Source organism: Equus quagga, chromosome 12 (assembly GCF_021613505.1).
Source record: "Equus quagga isolate Etosha38 chromosome 12, UCLA_HA_Equagga_1.0, whole genome shotgun sequence".
Classification (NCBI taxonomy): Eukaryota; Metazoa; Chordata; class Mammalia; order Perissodactyla; family Equidae; genus Equus; species Equus quagga.
The window spans coordinates 5,673,373-5,696,225 of record NC_060278.1 but is presented as its reverse complement, the minus strand read 5'-3'; the positions used below and the strand labels follow the sequence as shown (position 1 = coordinate 5,696,225).

The 22,853-nt window shown below is 48.2% G+C and overlaps 1 protein-coding gene across 18 annotated transcripts in view; it reads left to right on the top strand.

Moving 5' to 3' along the window:
- SVIL (supervillin) overlaps window positions 1-11,150 on the top strand; it is a 221,387-nt gene extending 210,237 nt beyond the window's left edge. For 17 of the 18 annotated variants that reach the window (XM_046679777.1, XM_046679778.1, XM_046679783.1 and 14 more), the window contains 8 exons: window positions 236-341; window positions 956-1,163; window positions 2,724-2,857; window positions 4,833-4,988; window positions 6,667-6,810; window positions 7,879-8,003; window positions 9,933-10,088; window positions 10,188-11,150. In XM_046679777.1, the coding sequence (XP_046535733.1) occupies window positions 236-341; window positions 956-1,163; window positions 2,724-2,857; window positions 4,833-4,988; window positions 6,667-6,810; window positions 7,879-8,003; window positions 9,933-10,088; window positions 10,188-10,274 (1,116 nt within the window). In that variant the 3' untranslated portion in view covers window positions 10,275-11,150. Of the gene's footprint in view, window positions 1-235; window positions 342-955; window positions 1,164-2,723; window positions 2,858-4,832; window positions 4,989-6,666; window positions 6,811-7,878; window positions 8,004-9,872; window positions 10,089-10,187 lie in introns of those variants that run through there. The other variant, XM_046679776.1, reaches the window with a different exon arrangement.
- Window positions 11,151-22,853: the final 11,703 nt, after the last annotated feature.

Here is a 22,853-nt window from a genome sequence, read left to right as displayed (position 1 = left end):
GCAATATAAAACAACAATGGTATTTTTGTTTGGGAAACATATATACCTGAAAAATACCTTGGAAGGAAATCTACACACTAGAATTTTAACAGTGGTTCCCTTTAGATGATACTATCATCACTGGCTTTTGTTTGTTGTACTTGATATTCTTCTGATGTCCCACAACAGGCATGTGTTATTTTTATGACTTTGAAATACCACGCGTCCTCCTGACTTTACTGTGTGTCACTTGAAGGTCCAGGTTTTGCAGGGGAAGGAGCCCCCATGCTTCCTGCAGTGCTTCCAGGGGGGGATGGTGGTGCACTCTGGGAGACGAGAAGAGGAGGAAGAAAATGCGCAAAGTAAGTCCTTAGACCAGTGGAATTAGATTTTCGTTTTTCTCTCCTGGAAGGTATTTTTATAGACTTGGGGGCTTAAAGTACGTCTCTCTTCATATCGCTGTTTCTTTACCACTGACAGCCTCCTCTTGCTGCCTTATAAATCAGCCTGATGGGGAGCCCATAACCCCCTCTCGCTGCCTTCACGCAGGCGGGAGGCTGGAAGATTACTTCACCTTAAACCAAATCCGCGCAGTGACTCTGTCTCCTTTTAGGAGAGGGAAAAATATTAGCAGATCTTTTATTATAAATTATGAGATTTTTCTTGGCCAACATCCGGAAAAAAAATCTTAGCTTAGAGCCTTTTAAAGTACGTCTGTTATATGACTTACCTAGGTATTTGTAAGTTTTGTAAAAATGGTTGTTCTGCATCGCGAACTTTTGGCAACCTGCTTCTAACTCCAAAAAGATTTGCTTTCTGGGCCGGCAGTAAGACAGATGACCCCTGATCAGCCATCCCACGGCCTCAGCCTCCACCTTCGCTTCAGTCGAGGGGGCAAGGTGTTTGCTGGTGACTGCCCTGGGGGGCCCGAAGGGCTGCATGCCCCGTAACTCTGTGCCGCTGACGCCCCCTGCAGGTGAATGGAGGCTGTACTGTGTGCGAGGAGAGGTGCCCGTCGAAGGGAATTTGCTGGAAGTGGCCTGTCACTGCAGCAGCTTGAGGTCCAGGACTTCCATGGTTGTCCTCAACGTAAATAAAGCTCTCATCTACCTGTGGCACGGATGCAAAGCCCAGCCCCACACAAAGGAGGTTGGACGGACAGCAGCAAATAAAATCAAAGAACAGTGAGTGTTGTACGAGGCCCTCTCCCAGCAGGGCCTCCGGGGGGAGGCGCCGGCCAAAGCAGGAAGGGTGCCCAGAATGCTCAGTGGATGCCCCGGTGTGCTGAAAGTGGCTTCAGCGAGGGGCAGTCATGAACGTTGTCCAGGGCCTCAGACATTCCAAGTGGCCATGACACACATCTCAGCCAAAACCTCCAACTGGAGAGCGTCCCCCACTTTCTGGGGATTTACCTACCTCAGTAAAAGGCAGAGTGGGCAGCCAGGGAAAGGTCCCGAGCAGGCGCTGTGATTTCTTCGTAGGTGCGATTCAGCTTTTGAATTATAAGTCTGGAGTCCTTTGTTATTTAGAAAGAGCAAATTTCAAAATATCTTTTAGGGGTTCAGAGTTTTAGTTTTGTCCGAGCAGTAGAATGTTAAAAAGCCTTTAGCTAATGAAGAGTTTGGGAATCCACCAACTGTATCGGACTGTGAGACTTTTTAGGAACAGCTGTTTCCGCATTCTCGAAGGCAGCACACCGGCTGTTGGGTTTTGCGCCTCTCCCAGGCAGGCACACTTACACAGGGAAAGCCCACTAGGACAGAGCATTAAGTGAGGGTCTCAGGGAAGAAGTAAAAGTGAAGCGAGGAGACGAGAAAGCTTCCAAGGGGGTGGCTGTAGTGGCCCTGTCACCTGTCGAGAGGTGGCCTGCAGCTGTGGCTCTGCCCTTCCCAGCAGCCCATGCCACACGGGCACTGCAGGCAGCCGAAGAAATCCCAGCGTCAGCCAGGCACTCAGGAGGTGCTGGCGTTTCCCCAGACGGAGACCTGGGAGGACCTCAGGGACATCTGTACAGTAAAATGTACAGTAAAAATGAAGCGTTTCCCAGGGCCACAGTGTACCCCCACAGTGCAGTTGGGTAAAACCCGTTCTCCGGGCACCAAAACAGTGCAGTGTGGGCCCTCTTCCCTGGTGACCGCTCTGAAACACAGTGATACATGGAGAAGGCGGAGCCGAGGAGAAGGCGAGTGCCCCTCCACTAGGCAGGAGCTGGGAAGCACGGTGTCCCCTCTCAACACCATTCCCAGGGCTAGGGAGCAGGGCGGGAGGGTAAATGAGGCTCAGTGAGGCATCCAGCGGCGCTCATGGCCATCAGACCTCCCACTGGGGCCACTGAGAAAAGAGAAAACAAAGAACTCCTTCCCGCACTCATTCATTCCAATATTTATGGAGTACCTACTTGGTAGCAAGCACAGATTTGGGGAGTCGGGACTTGCTAGTGAGCAATCCCAGGTCTCTGTCCCCACGAAGCTTATGTTCCAGTAGGAGAGGACAAGGAATGAAAATATGTGGGTCTTTTGTAGGACTGCGTATCACTTTCATGACATCTTGTATGCAGTCATCCACTCCCCGCTCCGGCCCCTCCCCCACAGTCATCACCTGCACAGCACGCCTCCATTTGTAAGAACCCTGTCAGTCAGAAAGTAGAGGAGAGATGTGAACCCATCTGTAGATTTAGTCTTGGACAATTTCATGCTGCCCGCACTTCCGGGGCTTATAAAAACCACTGGACTTTCTCCATGCAGATGTCCCCTGGAAGCAGGCCTGCATAGTAGCAGCAAAGTGACCATACACGAGTGTGACGAAGGGTCGGAGCCCCTGGGATTCTGGGACGCCTTAGGAAGGAGAGACAGGAAAGCCTACGACTGCATGCTCCAAGGTAATGCAGCCTTCCATGGCCTTCCATCACCGATTCATTCAGGACACGTTCACTGACACGTACCCTGTACAAGACAGTACTCGGGCTGGTCCTTGTGGCCCTGCAGCCCAGTAAGGCTGAATAATATGTGTGACTACTTATAATGCCAAGTAAAAATTCCATGTGTCGTAAAAGAGGTACAGGTGAAGGAGGTTGAGAGTTAAAAAGGAAAAAGATTACTTCCGCCAGGAAAATTCCCACAGCTCCAGGGAAGACACAGCATTGACATAGAGCCTCGGAGGTAGGTATGACTTGAAAAGAAGAGAAGACAAGAACGTTCCAGGAAACCAGATGAGCAATGACACAGGTGAAGCCATGGAACAAGATGCTCTCAGTTGGCCCGCCTCCAGGGTGCAGAGAAGTAGTGGACTTTAAATGAGAGAGTAGGTCAGTTTTGTATTTAATTACACAAAATACAGGTCCACTTAAATACAGAGTAACATAGACGAGAAGCTCACAGTTATTAAGCAGTTGGGATGATTCAGGCCCTGTCTAAGCACCTGATGCAGTAACTCATTTAACCCTCAACAACCCAACATTCTACCATTTTTACCGATGGGGAAACTGAGGCACGGAGAAGCTACTCAGCTTTTCCAAGCTTGGATAACAATGGAGTGTACACGTAACCACTCCCATTATACTGCCTTTCAATTTTTATAAACTTTTATATAGCTTTTTAAGAATAATTAATATTGATGATGGAGAATGTTTGAAAGCATAGAGAAGTTGAAAAAGAAAGTCACTTATAATCACATCTCTCAAAGATGACCAGAATGAACATCTCTCTGTTATATATACATAGCTATTTTTAAAAAATAAAATTTGGATAGCATTATACATACTCCTTTGTGACTTACTTTTTCCCTTTGTTGTGAACAGTTTCCCAAATGTTGTTAATATTTAGATTTTTAATGGCTGCAGGGGCTTCCATGAATATTCTATAATATACCCCATTCTCTACTAGTGTCCTACAGTTGGAGAGTTGAGTTGTTTCCCATTTCTATTATATAATAATACAATTGTGAATATTTTTTTTTTTGGAGGAAGTTTAGCCCTGAGCTAACATCTGTTGCCAATCTTCCTCTTTTTGCTTGATGACGATTGTCCCTGAGCTAACATCTGTGCCAGTCTTCCTCTATTTTGTACGTGGGATGCCACCACAGCATGGCTTGATGAGTGGTGTGTAGGTCTGCACCCAGGATCCAAACCCATGAACCCCAGGCCACCAAAGCAGAGCGCACAAACTTAATCACTATGCCACTGGGCCAGCCCCTTAGAAGAATTATCTGCATTTATTCCTAGTTAGGGTAAATTCCTAGATATGGGCCTGTTGTGTTGAAGTCATAAAAGTCTTAGAGTATACATCAACCAGTGTATCAACACAACATCTCCAAGTTTTATTCTCAGCAGCACTGTACAAAAGTGTGCATTTCTTAGTACAGCATAGCCTTGGTACCTTACCTTTTTCCTCTTTGCCAAAATCGATGGGGGAAAACTAAGCACTGTTTTCACTTAATGTTTTAAATTAAAAGTCCTATTAAACACTTTCTGTATGTATTTCTTAGCCATTTGTATTTCTTCTTTGGTGAATGTTTTCTTTGTGCCTTTTGCATATTTTTATTGAGATATTTATCTTTTCCTTATTATATTCCTTTATACACTAAGGATCTTAACAAGTTTCCATATTTTCCATTTTGTCACTTTTTGTTTGTTGCAATGCAACTTTTCATTTTTATGCTGTCTATGCATGAGTCTCTTCCCTTTATTTCTTTTCCAATTATGATTAAAAAGGCATCACTCCCTCCAAGCTCAGACAGACTCTACCTATTTTATACTAATTTTTTGACTGTTTCAGGTTTTGCATTAATTCTTCAATCATCTGGCATTTATTTCAGTGCATATTTTGTCTTTAGCTTTGTTCTCTTTTCTTTCAAAGATCCTGGAAATTTTAACTTCACACCCCGCCTGTTCATCCTCAGCAGTTCCTCTGGCGATTTCTTAGCCACGGAGTTCATGTATCCCGCCCGAGACCCCTCTGTGGTCAATTCTATGCCCTTCCTGCAGGAAGATCTGTATAGCGCTCCACAGCCAGGTACGGCCCACCGAAGGTGGTAATCGCGGCGAGCAGCAGAAGATACACCTTCCAAAAGCCTTTTTGTTTTACTTTTGCATTTATTAAGCAGTTTTTCATTTGCCAAGGACACTGCCAGAACACTTTCTTATATTATGTCATTTAATCCTCACACCTACTGCAAAAGGAAAGTGACATCAACCACATGTTATAGTAGAAGAAACTGAGGCTCGGTTACTTCACTGACAGATACATCAGTCAAGAATAGGTTGAGCACAACAGCGTCAGTCCTGGCATCTCTGCTATTCTCCCAGACTACCCTCAGTCTCATTGCTTTCTGGTCCCCAATTGGCTGCCCCTGTTCCAGCCATCATGTTTTCGTTCAAGATGGAAAGAAGGGGGTAGGAAAAAGGCAGTGATGGCCATGTCTCTCCCTTTATAAGATAAAGCAAAAGCTTCCCCAGAAGCCACCAGCAGACTTCTGCTTACATCCTAGTGGCCAGAGCTCTGTCACGTGGCCACCCTGAGCTGCAAGGGAGCCTGGGAAAGCAAGCCGTCAAGGAGCAGGGGGTTGGGAGTATCTGCTGAGTTAGCCAAAGAACAGTGTCTGCCGTACCAAGGCTGCACAGCGGGGCCAAGGTGCTCGCCTGTGTCTTCTGACCTAAGGTCAGGGCTGTTTCCACTAGCCCACCACCTCAAGATGGAACCCCTGTGCCCTCATTCCAGCTGGGATGGTCACAGTCACAGAGACCGGGCTGTGTAGCTCCTCTTGGCTATCTCTAGGATACTGCCCTCCCCGCAATCGAGTCTGAGCTCAGCTGCCCCTGCACTTGAAGCTTCTCCCTGTCACATCACAACAGCCTGGAACCGCTGCAGGAGCCCCACCCTACACAGGCAGCTGGGTCACCACCCTAAGAGCTTGGCTGGTGCACATGTCATTCTGTGGGAAATATTAGGAAGTGTCTTACAGGAGGCTGCTGCCCACCCCTCATCCTGTGCCTCAGCAGGGATGATCACCCCCCACTGGACTTTTCAAGGGTGTGGTTTGCACAGAATCCTGAAATGTATGCTAGGAAAGGACTCATGGCGGGCTGAGCTGGCAAGTGTGACAGCCCCTTTGCCACGTGGAGTAAGAGTCAGGCTGATGGTGTGATGAAGACAGAAGTGAGTTACACTTGATTTGTAAAGTCCATTTCTCTCTGAAAGAACCACGGACTTACATCGCCTGCACAGCGATCGCACGTGGGTCCTGAACATGCGTGACCAGGAGGACAGGCATGATGTACCCTCCAGTTTTAATACACTCTTTGGAGATAAACAGGGCTCACAACCCCTTGAGGGGCACATGCATTATCTGTTCCACTCCTGGCAGCCTGCTAATGCCCAGAAGGGCCTGGCAGGCTGAGGGCTGAGGAGGGGCGAAAGGGAGGGGATGGAGGGGAGCCGAGGGGAGGGCAGGAAGGATGCCGACATCATTAGCCCCCCTCACTCTGTAGAGGCTCTTCCTGACTTAACATGTGAAGGGCTGAGGGGTCACAGAGCCACTTCATTTGCTCCTTCGCCCCCGAATTTAACTGCCCAGGGGGGTCTCCGCACTGACGAAGGCAGCTGGGAGGGAAGGCATCCATTAGGTTGGGAAGAGTGACCTGGAAGTGTGCATGTGGGAGCTCCTGACCGTCTGGTCTGCCCTCTCCCCCAGCCCTCTTCCTCGTTGACAATCACCATGAGGTGTACCTCTGGCAAGGCTGGTGGCCCATCGAGAACAAGATCACCGGGTCCGCCCGCATTCGCTGGGCCTCCGACCGCAAGAGCGCCATGGAGACGGTGCTGCAGTACTGCAAAGGTGAGGGGCCCCGAGGGTTTGCTGCAGATCTGACCAGAATCCCAGACCAGTCCTTCCCTTTCTGCGTGTGCCACCAGCCTTGAGAAAGCCTGGCAGACAGCGATGAAACTAATTTTTTTCTGTAGCTTTTTCAGGCTTGTTAATTTTGAGATTAGTGCAGTCAGTCTTGGCCGCCAGCATGAATGAGAATTCATTTCTCTCTTATATTACGAGGCCATCTGACTTGTGACCCTCGAGATTGAAGGCTGTGTGGTGGATGCCCTGGACTGGTCAAAATCCTTTTGCCTTCAGCATTAATGGTGCTGTGGGACACGTGGGCCTCCACCCACACGAGTGTCCACACACAAGGCCACACTGTGCAAGAGTAGGAAGCTACCCCCCAGGGGCTGGAAAGCGAGTGGCAACCTTATCATCATTCATTATTATTTTTAGTATTATCTCTAAAAAGAAAGATCTATAGTCAGTTCGTCACTTTTTACTATACTGTCCCCCTGAAATGTGTGGTGTTTTCTATAAAATGAGGGTGCCAATAATTAATTTCTTATCTGAATTTTTAAGTTTTTGTTGCTTAGTTTAGTGTCACTGAGTTTGTACAGTTGATTCTTTCTTGAAAAGCTCTTTAGTAATAAATCACTTCAACTTTCCACCAAGTGTTTAAGCTAACGCGGCTTGTAAAATGCCGCCACGAGCTGTTCAGTTGACCCTGAGCTTAACGCTGCTTCAGGAAGGCGAGGACACTGCCACGGTGAGTGCAGGAGGAGGAACAGGCCCACCCGGGAGCTGCAGAGAGAGGTCCCCGTCCGTCCAGGGATCCAGAAGCATTCTCTTAGGTTCTGGAGGGATGGAGTCAGGTCGATTACATGCAGTTTCATGCACAGTCATAGGCGTGAAATTAACCTTTTAGATAAAAATCCCCATCTGTTGTTGGGAACTACTCGAACCTTCTGTTTTAAGCATGTAGTCAAGAGATCCAAACTAAGAGGAAAAGATTTCAGGGGAAGCTGGAGAAAGATGGCGTCTTCGGGCCCTCCCTGGGCCTACTGACATTTGCATTCTGGGTACCTACAGGAAAAAATATCAAGAGGCCGCCCCCCAAGTCTTACCTTATCCACGCTGGTCTGGAACCCCTGACGTTCACCAATATGTTTCCCAGCTGGGAGCACAGAGAGGATATTGCGGAAATCACAGAAATGGTGAGCACATGGCCCTGCCTGTGACGGGCTCCCGCCCATGCATGTGGGTTGACTTCAGCTGGGGGAGAAGTGTCCAGTTGCATTTTCAGAGGGAGAAAATGTTTTTCTCTCTTTCAACGTGTTAACAAGTCTGCATAGAACCAGCTGAGGAAGAGGAAAAGCCTAAGGAGAAATCAATTGAACTCTTTGGGTAATTTTCTACACATGGTGCTCAAATTAAAAACACTTAAAAGGAAAGATGAATTTAATTACTTTGAAGAATATATATAAATAATCTGTTGCTTCTCAAGGTCCATCTCAGGCACAAAATCCTCGTCTTTCAGACGTCAACCTTGTGTCAGAGGAGACACAAAATAAACCTGTGATGACTTAACCTGCCCAGGTCCCCTGGGAGTGAGTCACCCGAGAGGGCCCGCCCGGTGTCTCCTCAATGCTGCCTTCCATGAGACCCCCTGGTATTCACACAGGAAGCATTTATCATAACCTCTATTTACCAAAACGTATTATTCACCAGAATGTTATTTCCATCCGCACAGAAAAAAGGAAGCTAACACAGCTATGTAGAATTTCTTAATTAATGAGTTTTTAACATTGCTAGCAATGGCAATTCCTAAGGTGTTTTTGGTCTAGTGGGAGAGAGGTTTGTTCTGTGTTGATTTTCTCACTGTGTAGGAGAGCTGCTTCTCTGGGGGAGATGACACGAATGTGTTTTATAGGAGGTCTGAATACGTTTAAACAAAGTTCGTGCCTGCTGCTTAACCAGGGAGAGTGCCTGTTCGGTGGCGCCTGCCTCGTGCGTCGCTGCGGACGCGGGCCTCTCTGTAGCCAGGGGACTCGGTCCCTGCAGCGAGGGGCTGAGGCCCCCTGCTCTCCACGGGCCTGGCGCGGTGGCCGAGCTCACCGTGAATGCGTGGTCCCCGAACCTCAGAGCTCTAGGGACTGTGAACACCGCCGCTGCAGCCCAGGGACGTAAATTGGTGCCGCCTTCCTGCATGCACCGTAGGTCACTGGGGGCCGGCGCAGGCTGCAGGAGGTCGTGTGCAGGCCCGCGGGCTTCCAGCCGTGGAGTGGACGGTCTGGCCTCCCACGCCAGCAGGTCCTCGCAGTAATTAGCATTCCCTGAGCCGGCTCTGCGCCAGGCACAGCTCCAAGCACTTTATATTTATTTTCTCCTCTAATTTTCACAACAGTCATTAAGATTCACCTTATTATTATCCTCATTTTACCGGTAAAGGACTGGAGCACAGACACGGCCAGTGGCTTGCCCAGAGTCTCAGGCACAGCTCGCTCCGGCTCCGCCCCCGGACCGCCAGTCTGTGCTGGCTGTTGCTAAATTGAGCAACGCTATTAGTCATCCATTCCCCCCACCCACCCACCCACCAAGAGGGCGGCCAATCTGGGAGCCCAAATTTAACGGAGGAAGATAATTTACCCGGAATTACCCCTTCAGATTAAATGCACACAGTGGTTTAAAAAAAACTCTTGATTCAGCCCCAGCATGTTCTAGATGCATTTTCTTACCTTCTTTCCCATTGTGAGTTAAGAACTGGGGTCTGGAGGGAGTGGGCGAGTGTGATTCCTTTTAAGGTTAATTACTTTTTAATATTTTTAGACCTATTTTATTATTTGGATGCTTCTGGCACTTAGACTTCAAATGTAATAATCTTGTGCCATGGTTCACACATGGGAGAGTCCCTCAACTTTCTTTCTGAGCAGCCTGAGACAGGGTGTACGTGAAACCTGGTGGCGGGGTGAGAAGACATCTGGAACGTGGGGCTATGGGCACTTCCTTCCCCTTGCAGAGCCCTGTTTCCCCCGGGGGAGGGTCTCCAGGCCAGGGTGTGGACTGGACGCTGTGTATCTTTGCAGGCGAGCGATAAAACGTGTTCAGATGTGGGACACAGAGTTCTCCTCTCTACTGTTCTCTAGGATACAGAAGTTTCAAATCAGATCACCCTTGTGGAGGATGTCTTAGCCAAGCTCTGTAAAACCATTTATCCACTGGCTGATCTCCTCGCCAGGCCACTGCCTGAGGGAGTTGATCCTCTAAAGCTTGAGATTTATCTTACCGATGAAGACTTTGAGGTAAGTGTTTCTTCAGGTGGGATACCCATTAAGCAACGCGCTTGGCTTGTACTCGAGTCTTTTTACACCGCCACTGAGCATTTCTCCCCGTTCTTCCAGTTTGCACTCGACATGACGAGAGAGGAGTACAATGCACTGCCCGCCTGGAAGCAGGTGAACCTGAAGAAAGCTAAAGGTCTGTTCTGAGGGGAGAGACGCTGGAGGCACCTCTGTTGTCACTTTCAGTACCATTGGACCAGGAAAATGGAGATTTTTTGGGACTGGTATTTTAAGAAAGATTTTTTAATCAGAGTTTTCAACACCTGAACTTATTAGCTCTACTGCTTGTCCTGGAGTTGTGTATTTTGTAAATGTTTCGGAGAACTCTTGGGAAAGTCTCTTTCCACGATGCCGCAGGTCCTGTTAATAAAATACCCTGGTGTGCACTTAGCAGCTCCCACAGCTGCTCCAGCACTGCCCTCCCGTTCCAGCGAAGCGTTGCCTATTTTTTTTGAAGCAGTTCTCTTTATAAAGTGTTATTTTGATAGTTTGTGGATTCTAAAATATATATATATTTATATAAACACCATATAAATCAAATATGTATTTAACAAAGCAATATATATTCATTCACTTTTAAGATTTTTTTTTTCTGGTGTCAAAATAATATGAAAAAGTAGATGGAGTTGCTTCTACGGAGTCAGCTCTGCCACCAACACGTATCTTCTCACATGGCCCGAAACGTCGCCTGCAGCGTTAGGCCTGGCTTGTTCTGAGTGCTGCTTCCGGTGCTAAAATGAACAAAGAATTCATACTTCCTTGCATGGGCTCTGAAGAATCTGTGCAAATCTACCTTCTACCTTAATATCGCCCCAAAATGTATAGTGCCTTGTTTTTATGTACAGTTTATATACAGAAAAGTTTGCTCTGCATTTTTTGATGGTGGTTTGGAACATTATCTACAATTTTACTCTAAAATAGTAGAAATTTAAAAACATCTCAATTTCTAATACCTGTTGTAAACATTAAACATGTCATTTTGCGATATAGGACTCCAAAATAAAAGCTTCAGAATAAACACAAGTGATTGATTGGTTCGCATTGAATTCCAAGCATGTTCCTTTCCGAAATGTTAACCCAGTGCTAATATTTCACCATTACATATTAACTGCTGTAACTTTTAGTTAGTTTAAGGCAAGATTTTATACAAGGTCATTAGACTAAATAGGCAGATATCCAACCCATAAAGTTAGTTCTGAATACTATGTTGAAGACGTATTTTTGTAAATCATCATTCAACAGAAACTCTTTACCCTACAACTATATCTGCATCTCAAATTCAGATCTCAGTCCTTTTGTTTTTTTTGAGGAAGATTAGCCCTGAGCTAACTGCTGCCAATCCTCCTCTTTTTGCTGAGGAAGACTGGCCCTGAGCTAACATCTGTGCCCATCTTCCTCTACTTTATATGTGGGACGCTGCCACAGCATGGCCTGACAAGTGGTGCCGTGTCCACACCCGGGATCTGAACTGGTGAACCCTGGGCTGCCGAAGTGGAACGTGCACACTTAACCGCTGCGCCACAGGGCCAGCCCCAGATCTCAGTCCTTTTTAAAGAGATTGAATATATAAAGCATTTAGAAAATTTAAAAATGAATTAGAAAACTCTTCACAAGCTCATATGTTTTTAAAACCGCAAATTCATGATTTTGAACAAACTCTGTCCACCTACTATGAGTTGTCCCCACCCCCCGGCTTTTGGTTTAAGTTAACATACATAAGATGACAGCACGTTTGCCTTAAACTTCATCACTTACTCGTGTGTCCCCACCCTGGGACTGCACTGAGGTCAGGGGCATGAACACCCCTGGCCCCACCACTTTATGACTGTGTGACATTGGGCAGTCCCTGAACTTTCCTACCTCGATTTCTTCTTTTTTTAAAAAGGAGTGAAGACTGGCTGTCCTGTCCACGTCCAGGATTGGTTCTTGGTGAGGACCCAGTGGCAGTTGCTTGACGATTGTCAAGGGCTGATATCTGCTGATGTTAATATCAATGTTGTGGTAGCTGACACAGGAAAGCATGAGGTTGGAGTTAAGGAATGTAGTCACACACACATAAAGTACAGATTAAACCAAAATGAGCAGAACCTTCCCCAGAAATAAATGTGGAAGGAAAAGTAGAGAGAGGAGTTCAAAGTATAGGTCCCATAGGTGGAGCAAGGAGGAGCAGAGAAGGGTTCATAGAGCCAGCAGGGCAGCCAGTGGAGTGTCGGAGGCAGGGCTGCCTACATCCATCAGTGACAGTTCAAACAAGTCATCTGGATCCTTACATGCACAGACGGTAACTTGGGTTGCGGTAAGAACTCCCAGTGGAGCGCCTGCTGTAGATGATGGGTAAGACGGGTGTCATCAGCAATGCTCATCGCCACCACGTGGTCCCACAGCGCTTTGAAGTCGTGTGTGTCTACTGGTATTAAGGGGCAGCCGTCAGTCTGCCTCTCCCCTCCTCCCCGCAGACAGCGTGCCCCATCTTGTATGCCAATTTCCTTTTTGCCTCTTTCCCTCTGAGATGTTTCCCGCATCTCTTTCCTATTTACAGAACTAGATTCTCTGCTACGTGACTGTTCTGATCCTTTTCCCTTCAGAGCTGCAACTTTTGACCTTTGCATACTGGGAAGGGACCCAGCTGAAAACTTGAACTGCTACATCTTAACAAGTCAGCCAATTAAGTTGCACCAAAGCTTCAGGCCCTTCTCCAGAGCTGCTCCAGAAGCAAAGGGCCCTGGTGAACTTGTATTAAACACAGCAGAGTCAGGTAATTGGTGCTTCCTTGATTTGCTGCTTTTGAACCAAAGGACTTTTAAAGAGGGGCACTGATATTTGGGCTGAGATTGATACCAGAGCCGCATTGGGCTCGGTGAGCCGTTGCGTGTTCTGGGCGTTGGAGGAATCTTACGAATATGAGCAGTTTCCAGAGGAGTGGCACCGTCATCCCTCTTTGTTCCCCTTGGGCTGTGCCCGCGTCAGGGTCAGGGGACGTCTGCTCAGGAGCCCACTTCTTTCTCTCCTTATTTTAAAACTTCAGCCCTACTGTAGAGCTCCCATTTTGGTAAAAGTAGACGCGTTCCAGAAACAGCTCGCAAATCCATTGTAATCCTTCCCTTTTATTGTTTTTCTTTCTTTCTGATTATGAAAGTAACCCTTCTGTCTACACAGAGACTTGCACACAAAAGTTCATAGCAGCATTATTCATAATAGCTGAAGCCTGTCAACAACCTACGTGCTCATCGACTGAGAAATGGATAAAGAAAGCGAGGTCCATCCATGCAACAGAATACTACCCCACAGCACAGAGAACAACCCGCTGATCCACGCTGCACACGGATAAACGTCAAACATCTTCTTAAGTGAAAGAAGCCAGATACCAAAGGCCACATATTGTTTGACCCCATTTATATGAAATTTCCGGAAAAGGCAAACCCACTCATAGAGAAAGCAGATCACTGGCGGCCGGAGACGGAGATGGGAGTGAAGGTTGACTACAAATGAGCACAAGGGAGCTCTTTTTGGGGGATGGAATTGTTCTACAACTGGGTTGTGATTGTTGCACAACTGTATAAAAGTATTAAAACTCATTGAATTGTACGCTTAGATAAGTGTGTGTTATGCCATATATATTATACCTCAAGAAAGCTGTTTAAAAAATAGTAATACTGATCTGTGTGAAAAATGCAAACACTATAAGGCTGTATAATTTAGGAATTGAAAATCATAGCTCTTCCCACTGCTAAAGACATAATTATTCACGACACTTGTTAAGATAGTGGGGCAGACTTTATGCAGGACCATCACAATAGCTATGGGAACCACTGCAAGGAGGTTTTGCTGTAGGGAAGGGAGACGGGCTTGACTCCAGTTACACAAGGGAAAGTGGGAATTTACAGCTAAGGAGAGAGTAGGAGGGGTCAGTGGGTGGAAAATTACTAAGTGGAAACATCATGGGCAAGAAGGTGTTCTGGCTGACCGGACCTCACAGGATTCTTGCTGAAGCCAGCCGGGTGAGCAGACATCACCTGGGATCCTGATCAGATAACGAGGGTGATCAAATATCGAGGGGGCGGGATCTGGCTAAACCCACTTGACAGGATTCTTGCTACAAGTGGGCTCCTGGAGGACATGCCCAGGGACGGGGCCTAGTCGGGCTCAGAGGAGCCTGACTAAAGTTTGGTCACAGGTGCATCTTTGTCACCACTGCCCAAATACAAGTACTTCGATAATTTGATTTATATCATTCTAGATTTTTCTTTACATCTACTAACACAGAGATGTATGCTCAGATTTTTAAAGAGAAAAATTGCATTTGTTCTTCCGCGTCTTAATTTTCCTGTTAACAACAGGGCTCAGACCCTGGTCCTTGGATGTTTATCTGGGTGTGTGTGAGGCTCTGAGGTCACATGAGGCGCAGCGTGCAGGCCTAAATCAGCAACCTCTCCCCACAGCCCTTCCACATTCCTTGCTGAGGGTGGGCAGCCTCAAGCCAGGGCCAGAGACAGGATGTGGGGGTTTGTTTTCACAGGCCTTTCTTGCTCTCAGATCCAGAGCCAGGGCCAGAAGCCTCAAAACAGGCGTCTGTACAAAGCCTTTCCGAACAGTGTAGTGAGTGACTAGTAAGAGTCAGGGGGAAGATGGCAAAGATCAAGGTAGTGATTCAAATGCAAAAGATCTTCCTTGACTTATCATGAGGTTATGCCCCATAAACCCATCGTAAATTGAAAATATCCTGTCGAAAATGCATTTCATACCCCTAACCTACCGAACATCCTCGCTTAGCCTCATCTACCTTAAACATGCTCAGAACACTTACATCAGCTTACAGTTGGGCAAAATCATCTCACACAGAACCTACTTTATCATAGGTGTCGCACATCTCATGTAATTGACTACCGTACTGAAAGTGACAAACAGGATGGTTGTGTGGGTGCAGAATGGTTGGAAGTCTATCAGTTGCTCACCCCCGTGATCCTGTGGCTGGCGGGGAGCTGCAGCAGCTGCTGCCGCCCAGCATCACGAGAGAGGGTCGTACTGCACAGCACTGGCCCCGGAAATGACCACAAATCAAAGTTCAAAGTATGGTTTCTACTGAATGCATATCGCTTGCACCATCATAAAGTTGAAAAATGATAAGTCAAAACATCGTAAGTTGGGGACCATCTTTAGTAGAAAATTGAATGTAGTCATACATGACATAACGATGTTTCAGTCAACAACAAACCACATATACAACGGGAGTCCCATAAGATGGTACCATCGAGCCTAGGTGTGTAGTAGGCTATACCATCTAGGTTTGTGTGAGTCACTCCATGATGTTCACACAAGGACTAAATCACCTAATGGCACACTTCTCAGAACATGTCATCACTGTTAAGTGACACATGACTGTATTTGGTATGGCATTTGACCCGAAGAAAAATTACTACTTTACCTTTTTTTTTTTCCAAAGATTGGCACCTGAGCTAACAATTGTTGCCAGTCTTTTTTTTTCTGCTTTTTCTCCCCAAATCCCAGTACCTAGTTGCATATTTCAGTTGTAGCTCCTTCCAGTTGTGGCATGTGGGACACTACCTCAGCATGGCCTAATGAGTGATGCCACGTCTGCACCTAGGATCCAAACCGGTGGAACCCTGGGCCGCCGAAGGGGAGTGTGCGAACTTAACCACTTGGCCATGGGGCTGGCCCCAACTTCCTAGTTTACTTTTAAAAAGTCAGTGCATTACATTGCAAGCACTTGTTCTTTCTGTATCAGAGAAAGGATGTCAGGGCCGCTTCAGACTACCTATATGTACAGACTACAATAGATGTACCCCGAGAGTTAGTTCAAAAAGATGGATTTGCAAGGGGAAAATGCCAGAGGCTTTCTCTTCCTATAATCAGGACCATGATTTGCTGCGAGTGTTGAGCTTGTTGGAAATATCCCACAGGCTTCACCATTTGAGTGCACAGTGCATAATGTTAATCCTTGAGGATTAATAGGGAAGAAAGATTAACAGACCAGCATCCCTCATCTTTAAGAATGAACTGGTCGTCTACTGAGCTTTTATATCATGCTGCTGAGATTGAAAGGAAAGCTACAGGAGCAGAAATGAATGCTAGCTAAAGTACTGGAAGGCAGTGCCCAAAGTACCTCAGCCCTGACATTCCTCCACAGTCTCATCAGTTGTGGGGAAGGTTCTTGATGCCTGATGCCATGGGGCTCTGCAAGGCTCTTAAGGGACATATATTGGAACTCACTCGTATTATCTGGAAATTGATGTAAATTGCCTGTTATTGAATCTCACTGAATTATCAAGCCCAGCTTTACCATCTGAATACCATTTTAGCATCCATCCTGAAATGATTGTAACAGGATGTGTTATCTCCGCAAAAGTAAGGAAATATTGAACAACAACTGAACAGAAGCCTTATGCTGATGTGGAAGCAAAGAACAATAAAATGGGACAAGGAGGAGAGAGACAAGCTTAACTAGTACTTTCTGATTCGTGGTTTCTACGTGTGAAAAAAGCAAGCAACAGAACAATGCACTGGGAACGTAAGACGCTGTTAGTGTCAGAGCCCATGCCAGGAGGCGATTGTGATAGGTACCCTGCCTCTCCTCCTCCTGTCTGCCCTTGCCTCCTCCATCCACATCTTCAGTGATTCCTTCCCCACCCAACACTTGCGCTTCCTGAAGGAGGCCCTTCTGTTTTTTAAATCAGAATCACGAAGAGCTAGCATGGAGCATCATTTGCCAATGATATTTCAGGTCCCGATGGGAAAGATTTTTTTCTTGTTGTTGGGTAGGGTCTTTCCAGAGGTCAGACCTGACCACAGTGGCGACCACCTCATCTGCCGAAGTGTGTTTCTAGTATCAGGTGTTGTAGACTCCAGACCTGTCATTATTGGCACTGGTCCATATTCATCCCTGAGCACATGTATTTACTGCTCACTCATGCAAGTATTTATTGAGTGTGTGCAAAGTGTAAGGCTCAACAGAGAACAGAAATATGAGTTATATCTGGGCTCTCTCCCACAAGGAGCTTGCATTCCAGGAGAGGAGAGAATGATGATAATTCACCAAAAAGCATCAATAAAGATGCAATGGGAGTCTGTTATGGGTTGAATTGTGCACCCTTCCCCACCCAAAAAAAAGATGTTGGAGTCCATCTCCCAGTATGTCAGAATGTGACTTTATCTGGAGAGTCTGTAGGTAATGAAGTTAAATGAGATCATTAGAGTGGCCCTAATCCAATGTGACTAGTGTCCTAATATGAAGGGGAAATTTGGACAGAGACAGGCATGCATAGAGGGAAGACACAGGGAGAAGACAGCCATCTACAAGCCAGGAGAGAGGCTCCAGAAGAGACCAACCCTGCCGACATCTTGATCTCAGACTTCTTGCCTCCAGAACGGAGAGACAATACGTTTCTGCTGTCTAAGCCCCCCGTCTGTGGGACTTTGTCGAGCAGCTCTAGGAAACTTATGCACGCAGAGTGCAAAGGAGACTTCCAGTTGGAGGGGGGAGGAAGGGGAGATCAGAGCCACTCTGTGCAGGAAGCCTCGTCTGGGTAGGCCCGAAAGGACGGGTGGGATCTCTCACGGCAGCTGGGCATCTGCCATCAGGCCACAGCTCCGAGGCGGGAAGACTTGGAAATGAGGATAAGGAGAGGGAGGGCATACCAGTCTCGCAGCTACGGCGCAGGCAGGACAAGGGAAGAGCAAGCAGGGCCTCAGGGCTGAAGTGAAGGTCCAGAAAACGGAGAACGAAGCTGGAACGGAGAGGCTGCTGGGCCCAGGGCAAAGGACGTTTTCAGGGTGAGGAGGATCCGTCTGGGACTCACTCCCCTGTCTCCAGGCGGCATCCCTTTCTCCTGTGACCCAGTGTGTCTGTGTCTAGGTGCCCCGGTTTCATCTGACCTGCTTACCTTACACTGTGTGCCAGCACTTCCACCTTGTCCCTTTATAGTCAAATAACTGGAGGTGCTGACTCTCTTCAGTCCCCTTCTAGTCTAGTCTTATGAAGATATTTCTGAAATCTCCAGCAGACAGCGTAGTCCACGGGAAAGGCTGGCCTAGGGTTTTCTACGCAACAGGGCCATTTTTTGCAGATACCCAGCGACCACAAGGGAGTTCTGCCAAAGGTGGCTTTAATCTTAGAAGCCACACAAGAAGACAAGAAATGATTCTCTTGCATTGAAAATATTTTGTTTCTGAACCTTGCACTTATATTGCTATTTTAAAGGTTAAATGTAAATGCTTTTTAAATTTTGGTCCTTTTTAAAAATACATATATTTGAACAGCTCTGTGAGATAGATTGGGCACGTTGTAGATGAAAGACCGAGGCATCCAGAACGTCAGGGACATGGCTGAGAGAGCAGACCTAGATAGGGCGGCGCAGGACCGCACCCAGCTGGTCTGTGCTCCATCTGGATCTGATTATTACTGAATGATCAAGACCAGGGAAAGCCTGTCATCGTCTCTTCCATCAGGAGGGACTTGGGAAAGGAAGGAGGGCGGTCACGTGCTGGGTCTTGTACCCCTTCCTCCACGTGATTCATCCCGTCCTGGCAAGCAGCCTGTGAGGGGCTTGTTACCCCCATGGACAGATGAGGCTCCCAGAAGTCCGGTTCCTTCCCCGTCCTGTCCTCCCACTGCTGGGAAATGGTAGAGGTTGAATTTGACATGCCTCTGATTCCACTCCATCCTGCTGCCTCCACACGCCAGAAGAGAGCAGATACCAGTTCTCACAATTTCTGACCCAAAGTTTGACTCAGGTAAAAAAGGACCCCAATTTTCCCACCCATCTCCACTGCCCACGGTTGTATTTGTTGGAAGCTGAGACCAATGGGGGGCTGCGGAGGCTGCAATCATGACAACACGGAGAGGGAGCACACAGAAAGGAGCACAGGCTCACGGTCTCGCAGACTTCCAACCCCTGCCCTGCACATATAGCTGTTGAGCTTGAGCAAGTTCCTTGACTTCTCTGTGCCTCAGCTCCATTCACATCTATAAAATGAGGTTGATAATACCAGCACCTACCCCACACGAGGTTGTCTGAAATAAGAGAATGCGTGCGAAGCATGGTGCTGCTACATAGCGCTTTTCAACAATGTAGGAAGGGTGCGATCCTGAAAATCTTTGGCCCCTATCAGCCAGAGCACTTGCTGTTCACTAGAGGAGTAAGATGGGGAACCACGGACCCTTCAGCAGCCTCGGACGTTCAGGCTCCTGGAGGGCTCGGGCCGGGGACAGGACTCCACCAGCAGGAACTGTGGGACAACTGTCTGCAGAGGAACACAGCTGGCGGCGTGGCACATGCTGCTCAGCCCGTGGCCAACACTGCCCTCGCTTGCAGGACTCAGCCCAACCATCCTGGAAACCTAAAGCTGTGTCCCCGACAGTTACATCTTCATCTTCAGTAGGACTCCAGTGTGGAGGGTGGAGGGAAATGGGCCAGCTGTCCTCAAGGGCCATTCAGGGTGGTCCTCCCGTTCCAGGCGAGGCCCTGCATGCAGGCCTCCAGAACCTCGGAGAGCTGGCGGGACACTGAATCCTCAATAGAAGCCAGATGGAGCGAGAGAGGCTCCAACACCCTCATCCCATAGACTGAACTCTGCTGGTCCCTCGGAGGGTGGAAAAGAGATGGGCACCCTCTCTCCTGACTCCGGCTGCAGAAAGGTTTTGCCTCAGTTCACTTTAGAATCCTGATGGCCACAGTCCCCTGCCTGGGCTTCTGTGTAGACAGGGCTCTTTAGATGTCCATGGCCAGTGACTCTTGTTTGACTTCCTCTTGGGCAGCAGGGTTGGAAGGAGATGCTGAGTCACCTTGCTCTGTATGAGAAAGGATGTGTAGGCCTGGGGAGTAATTCAGAACTTGTTTCCACCGTTTGGGAGAGCAAACAGATTTCTCCATCTCTGTTCGCTTGGAGGAAATAAAATATTCAGATGGAACCCTCACAACTGCCCTTGAGACCCTGAGTGGGAGTAGCAGCAGGATGACCAGAGGCCCCATGTGGGGTCTCCAAGGGCCATGCCTGCCGAGTGGCTGTGCTGGTCCCGTGGCCTCCTGGGCTATCGCCAAACCAACCCACAGCCTAGGGAAAGAAGAGGGCTTGCTAGGCAAAGACAGCTTCCAGACAAGTCCCCTGCCACCCACCCGCAGCCCTCCAGCGCAGAAAGTCTTCACCTCCAGGTGAAGACGCCAGGACTGAGAGCTGGGGCTGGCTAGGGAAGAAAACGCGGAAATTACCGAAGAAAACTGCTGGCCTTTGGCCCAGGCTCCGCGGGGCTGAGGGAAGAGCCGTAGCGCCAGCAGGTGGCGCTGTTGCTCATCGGCAGACGCGGAGGAGCCGGGCGGGCGAGCCCCTTCCGCCAGTCCCCTGAGTCATCTCTAAGGCAGGCGACAGTTCTTAGGCACTGGGGGGGAGACCCGACCTCCCCCCCCAAGACCCTAGCTGACCCTGAGTGACCTGATCTCCACTCTTTAATTTGTTCCAGCACAAAGAACTTGAATCCGGTGACTTGGGAGAGGGGTCCCTCCGCTGCCTCCTTTCCACCCGGAGACCCTGCCTCCGGGAACGTCCCCAGAAGCGACTCCACGGAGGCCCGCGCTGCAGTGAGACAAGCAATGAGAAGGCGCACGATTAAGGGTCACTGCCCAACGACCCGGGGTCCTGTGGGCCACGGATAGCCTCGCGTTAAGGATCCCTCCACCGTGCACGCACTTTGTTTTTTGGTCTTTAAATCTCTTCTCTTTGCCAGTTTTGCCATCTACAGATTGAGGGCCATAGCTCTCTTAGAATCAATTAGTTGCTGTCAGGAAAGCTCTCTGCAGATGAAAAGTGCTCGATTCTATTTATCAGATATTTAATTAACCACACTTGGGGATGATTCATAATCACCTATTAAGCTTGCTGAATAACCAGAGAAAAATCAGTATGATCAGAAACATAATTTTAAATACAGGTTTTCATAGATTTTGTGGCTGTCAGGACGATGAGAGAGCATTTTCGAATTAGCACTCCAGTTCTTCCCTGTCTCTCAGGGCCCCAGAGAAGCAGGCTCGCTTCCCATCTAGTGCATTCGCTGTGGCCGCTATGCCCACCGGCACCCTCACGCCTGGCGGGGCCCTCACTGGGCGCACAGCGCAGTGGCTGCATTCGGGGCCTGGTGTCGGAGGCCTGGCTTCTGGGTCCTGAGCCCCTCTCGGCCGTGGCAGGTCATGTTATCATCTCCTCTACTCAGGTCAGTTTCCTCGCATCCTGCAGTCTGTCACATGCCTGCCCCCTTTCTGCCCTGGCAGGGACTCCGTGGGGAGAAATTAGGTCATGTGTGAAGCGTGGGCACTTTCCTACGAAAGGTACCAAACCAGCTCGGAGCTGAAGGTGATTCAGAGGCTATCGAGTCGCTTCAAAGCAACACAGCCCAGTTTCCATTCAGATCAGGGCTCCACCCCAACCAAGACCGTGCGTTGTGCTTGCACACAAGCCTCAGAAAGCAAAATTGTTCTTTTCTCATTCATCAGTTCGGCAAAGATTTATGGAGCACCTGCCACTGGTGGAAACTCTGTGCCCGAGATGCATGTTAAAATGGGACGGAAACTGTCTTTGATTTTCTGGCAAAGCGTAATTTTCAAAAAGCTAAAAACAAAACCCTCATACAGATATATGATGAACACAGGTGACATTTTTGGGGCCTTCAGGAAGCAGGCACCAAGATGGGGTTAGACGGGCAAGATATTTTTGGGAGGGACATTTATTGGGGATAAGAAAACAGAAGGAGCAGGAGGAGGCAGAGAAGCCTTGGGATGGTAATGGAGGTCTGACACCTGGGAAGCGGGAAGGAGGATGTGGAAGAAAGAGCTGCAGACTGAGGGGAAGCTCCGGGAAAGCTTTGGCCCTGGGGACCCCCAGAGCAGAGGCTGCCCTTTCGAGGACATGGGCAGAAATGACAAGGCCCCAGTACCCTGCTGGGCTGGGTCACTGGCTGGACCTGACCATGGCATGAAAGCTGCGGTGCATCCGGAAGGCCACCCCTAGAAGCTGCCAGCTGACCACCGTCGTGAGGCAGGCCCGCTCTGAAGGATGCTCAGCAGTGCCCTTCCACGGCCGCGATAGCACCTGCCTAAGACTTCCTTCAATCATAGATGGTTAGGCTGGAACCAACAGGATGGTAAGGTTAGTTCAGAAGAGGCTTGGAGAAGAAACATACAGATACAGAGACACATATATGTTTATGTATAGAGAGAGGGGGCGGTGGGAAGGGAGTAACAGAATCAGATTTCACAATTACACTCAAAACTGTTCACGTCCCATAACATAATAAAACCGTTAACATTGTTAACTCTTTTTCCACCAGTCAGAAATCGTCTGCACCACCACTGGACAAAAATCATTTTCAATTTGGGGCCGGCCCAGTGGCACAGTGGTTAAGTGTGCACATTCCGCTTTGGTGGCCCTGGGTTCACCAGTTAGGATCACGGGTGCAGACATGGCACTGCTTAGCAAGCCATGCTGTGGTAGGTGTCCCACATATAAAGTAGAGGAAGATGGGCATGGATGTTAGCTCAGGGCCAGTCTTCCTCAGCAAAAAAAAAAAAAGGATGATTGGCAGCAGATGTTAGCTCACGGCTAATCTTCCTCAAAAAAAAAAATCATTTGCAATTTATCCATTTCCTATAAGTTAACATGTAACTTATCTGGGCCCTAATCAATAGCAAGCTGTAAGTCAGACAAGACAGCATTCCGTAGAGA